Below are 3557 nucleotides of genomic sequence, written 5' to 3' on the forward strand. Positions count from 1 at the left end.
ATCTGATGGATCCTATTCTGCCACATGGCAGCTGGGATTGAAGAAAATAAAAGTAAAAATAGCGTGAAAGGGCAAATTGGGGAGTATGAATTGCAGCGGTTACTCCATTGCTGAGATCATGCTAAATTCCTATTCTATTTCAAGCTAATATGACGTCCGATTTCATGAAATCTTCCAGTCCCAGCGTTGTCTTCTCCTTCCCAAATTCTGCCGATTTTGGAGTGTTTGACATCATATTTCAATGGAGAATGTAAATCCTGATTTGGAGTGGAGTAATTTCCCAGAAGGTGACATATTACTTCCCCTTTAATGTTGAGTTGCTGATTTTCTCTTTTAAGAATGCAATCGGTAGTGTTTGATTTCAATTAGTCAATGATGAATTTGTTTTCTATTGAGTATTGAGCATCCAATTTTTCTCCTGTTGTCGATCATGTATTGGTATTGATGTTGTTTTCCATTTGAATTTCAATTAGTCTATCATGATGGTGAGATGTAGCTGCACTTTTATTGATGTTGCTGATTTAGTCTCTGAAATTGGAAATAACTCGTTTATAATTATCCGGATGCAGGACTATAAGGTGTACAATTCTTAATTTGCTTTGCTTTTCCGTGCATTTTTCACCATTTATTCAATGTATTTGTATTGCCACATTATATTATGTGTTACCAATTAACAGTACCAGATTGCATTTTTTATAAATACATATTGCAATTTTGTGAATTATATATTGCATTTCAGCTTAATATTTGTCACATGCTTAGGCTTTGCTTTTTTTGTTTGAATCAGTTTCATGTGTGCCACTATGTTCCGCTGAACTTATACCCATTGTTGGTAAGAACTTCAATACCTTAGATGAAGGCATTTCATTCTATGATGCGTATGCACGCGCAACAGGTTTTGACACACGAAAACATGGAAACAAAGCTTCACGTGAGTTGGTTACTTGGCAATATCTAGTGTGCAATAGGCAAGGGGTGAAGAAGGGAATTGAAATAGATCAGATTCACGCTCGTGAAGGATTCATTACCAAGCGTAGACGTACATCTAAGAGGTGCGGTTGCAAGGCTAGAGTGTCTCTCAAGTACGTTTTTGAGGGTAGTTTTGTTGGGTATGTTGTGCATGAGTTTGTGGATGTACACAACCACAGTCTGATTGAGCTTCCTCTTCGACGATGGATGCATTTAAATCGTAAACTGGACGAGGTGCATAGGAAATTCATATGGGATTGCACGAAAGCTAATATCAGTCCCACAATGACCTTCAAATTTCTCAATGAGTTTTTGGGAGGTTATGACACTGTTGGAATCACATTAACAGAGCTTAGGAATTATGTTCATGGTCTCAAATCATATGTGGAAGGTTCTGATGCACAGATGTTGCTAGATGAAATGCGTAGGAGGAAGGAGGCGTGTGAGGGGTTCAGTTATCAATATCAGCTAGGTTCTGAAAACGAGTTAAAATCACTTTTCTGGTGTGATGCAGAATCTAAACGAAACTATCACATGTACGGTGATGTTGTCTCGTTCGACTCCACATACAATACTAATAGGTAATCTTTTGTTATTTTATACCATAGTTATTGCATTGTACATGAACAGAAGTTGCATTGTTTCTGCTTTAAAATGTTCATTCCTTTTTTAATTTCTTACAGTTTATAATTCCCATACTACACATTGGCTTCTTAGATATTGCTTTATAACAATTTTACAACAGTCAGATTGCAGTTTTGTGCATTGGTTATCGCATGTTTCTTGATACTTGTTTGCATTTTTTATTTTGGATCCAGGTATTGCATGATCTTTTCTCCTTTCACCGGTAAGGATAACCATGGGAAACCAGTCACGTTTGCAGCTGCTTTGCTATCCGATGAGAGTACTGAATCATATTCATGGTTGTTCAAAAATTTTGTTGAAGCTATGGGTCCAGCACCAAAGATGATTGTGACGGATCAAGATCGAGGTATGAGAGCAGCAATTCGGACCGTGTTGGTTGATACGAAGCATAGATGGTGCATGTGGCATATCATGCTAAAGCTCACGGACAAAGTTCCAAAGAAAACACTTGAAAATGAAGATCTTAAGAAAGAGATCAGGGCTTGTGTCTGGTCTGAGTTAATCGAGCCTGTTGAATTTGAAGAGACTTGGATGGGGATAATGGAACGTTATGGGCTGGTTGATGTAGACTGGTTTATCAATATGTTCGAGAATCGGAAGATGTGGGTCCCTGCATATTTCAGAGATTTTCCAATGGGCTCGTTGATTCGGACTACATCTGTTTCTGAGAGTGAGAACAGTTTCTACAAAACTTTCACAAGGCCCCGTTCGAATCTCGTTGAATTCATAATGAGTTTTGATCATGCATTGGCTGCACAAAGAAATGCTAGCTCCAAGTTGGATTATGTTGATTCAACCATTACTCCCCCCTCAAGTAAGATGCACGTCATTTTCATCAACATGTACTCCACTCCCCTCAAACGTTGGTAGCTTACTAGGTAGGGGCTTGAAATTGGTTGCCAGCCAGTAACACAGTTTTCCAGGAAGGTAATTCAGGTTAAAATTAAGAAGGCACTGAACCCCATCTCAACAACGGCCTTCTTTTGCTTGGCATTTAATGCCCTTACAATCTTGTACATAGATTTGGGATGTCCTCTAAAAAGCATAGTATCTCTCTCTCCAATTTCGGACAATACGCCTGATATAAACATCATCAATGTTCGTTAAAAAATAACAAATGCAAATTGAAGTTAAGTAAAACGCAATAATAAAGGATGTACACCTCCAACTGACAAACATGCAATTTAATTATCATTAGTATGCAATATAGCAACCTCCTATACAAATGGCAACCAAATTTCATAATATATAGTGCCAGAACAGAAGTGCACTACATATCAGGAAAACATGCAGCTTCATTATATATAAGTTGCAAATATTATTTTGACAAACTACATATGCAACATCAAGTTGTCAGACATGCAATTTTATTATGCATAATATGCAATATAGCTCCTTCTTGTATGAATGATAAACAAATTACACAATATGAAGCAACAGCAAAGAAATGCAATTCATATAGGAATAACATGCACTTTCGAAATGCAGATCTTGCAAATTTAAAAAGAGAAAACAGAAATCGTCTATTATGCAGATACCTTCTTCACCATAACCCTCAGATGTTTCTTCGCTATCAGATCCAGTTCGATCTTTATTAACCTCCTCTAGATCTCTAGTTGCCTTCCTTTTGCTTCCCATTACAACTACATATCATTAAAGGAAAAACACTAGTCCACTCATTAGAGACAAATCAATAACTACATAAATTGCACAGGCAAGATTGAATCAAGCAAATCGTCGTGCATTACTTCAATCACAAAATTTCATCTACAGCATTTCTGTCTATTAATTACAGAGTAATTCAATCACAAAATTGCATTTCTGTCTATTAATAACAAAGTAATTCAATCACAAAATTCAATTTGCTGCACAAACTTGTGAACATTATATCTAGTTACATATTAACATTAATCAATTTCAGATTTCACACAACAATAATAGTA

At 36.6% G+C, this 3557-nt stretch overlaps 1 protein-coding gene across 1 annotated transcript; it reads left to right on the plus strand.

The window, feature by feature from the left end:
* Positions 1–2840, plus strand: LOC125216208 (protein FAR1-RELATED SEQUENCE 5-like). Its single transcript, XM_048117866.1, has 3 exons — positions 1–287; positions 788–1550; positions 1788–2840. The coding sequence occupies exons 1-3, from the start codon at positions 242–244 to the stop codon at positions 2482–2484; spliced, it is 1506 nt and encodes a 501-aa protein (XP_047973823.1). The 5' UTR covers positions 1–241; the 3' UTR covers positions 2485–2840.
* Positions 2841–3557: the final 717 nt, after the last annotated feature.

The sequence above is a fragment of the Salvia hispanica genome, chromosome 3 (genome assembly GCF_023119035.1).
Source record: "Salvia hispanica cultivar TCC Black 2014 chromosome 3, UniMelb_Shisp_WGS_1.0, whole genome shotgun sequence".
NCBI classification, from domain to species: Eukaryota; Viridiplantae; Streptophyta; class Magnoliopsida; order Lamiales; family Lamiaceae; genus Salvia; species Salvia hispanica.

What these genes read in the sequence shown, in the direction of transcription:
- LOC125216208 (XM_048117866.1), top strand. Translation starts at nt 242, where the DNA reads ATGGAGAATGTAAATCCTGATTTGGAGTGGAGTAATTTCCCAGAAG. An exon ending in GTGGAGTAATTTCCCAGAAG is followed by an intron (nt 288 to 787) that starts GTGACATATTAC and finishes TGTTTGAATCAG; the next exon opens with TTTCATGTGTGCCACTATGT. An exon ending in TCCACATACAATACTAATAG is followed by an intron (nt 1,551 to 1,787) that starts GTAATCTTTTGT and finishes TTTTGGATCCAG; the next exon opens with GTATTGCATGATCTTTTCTC.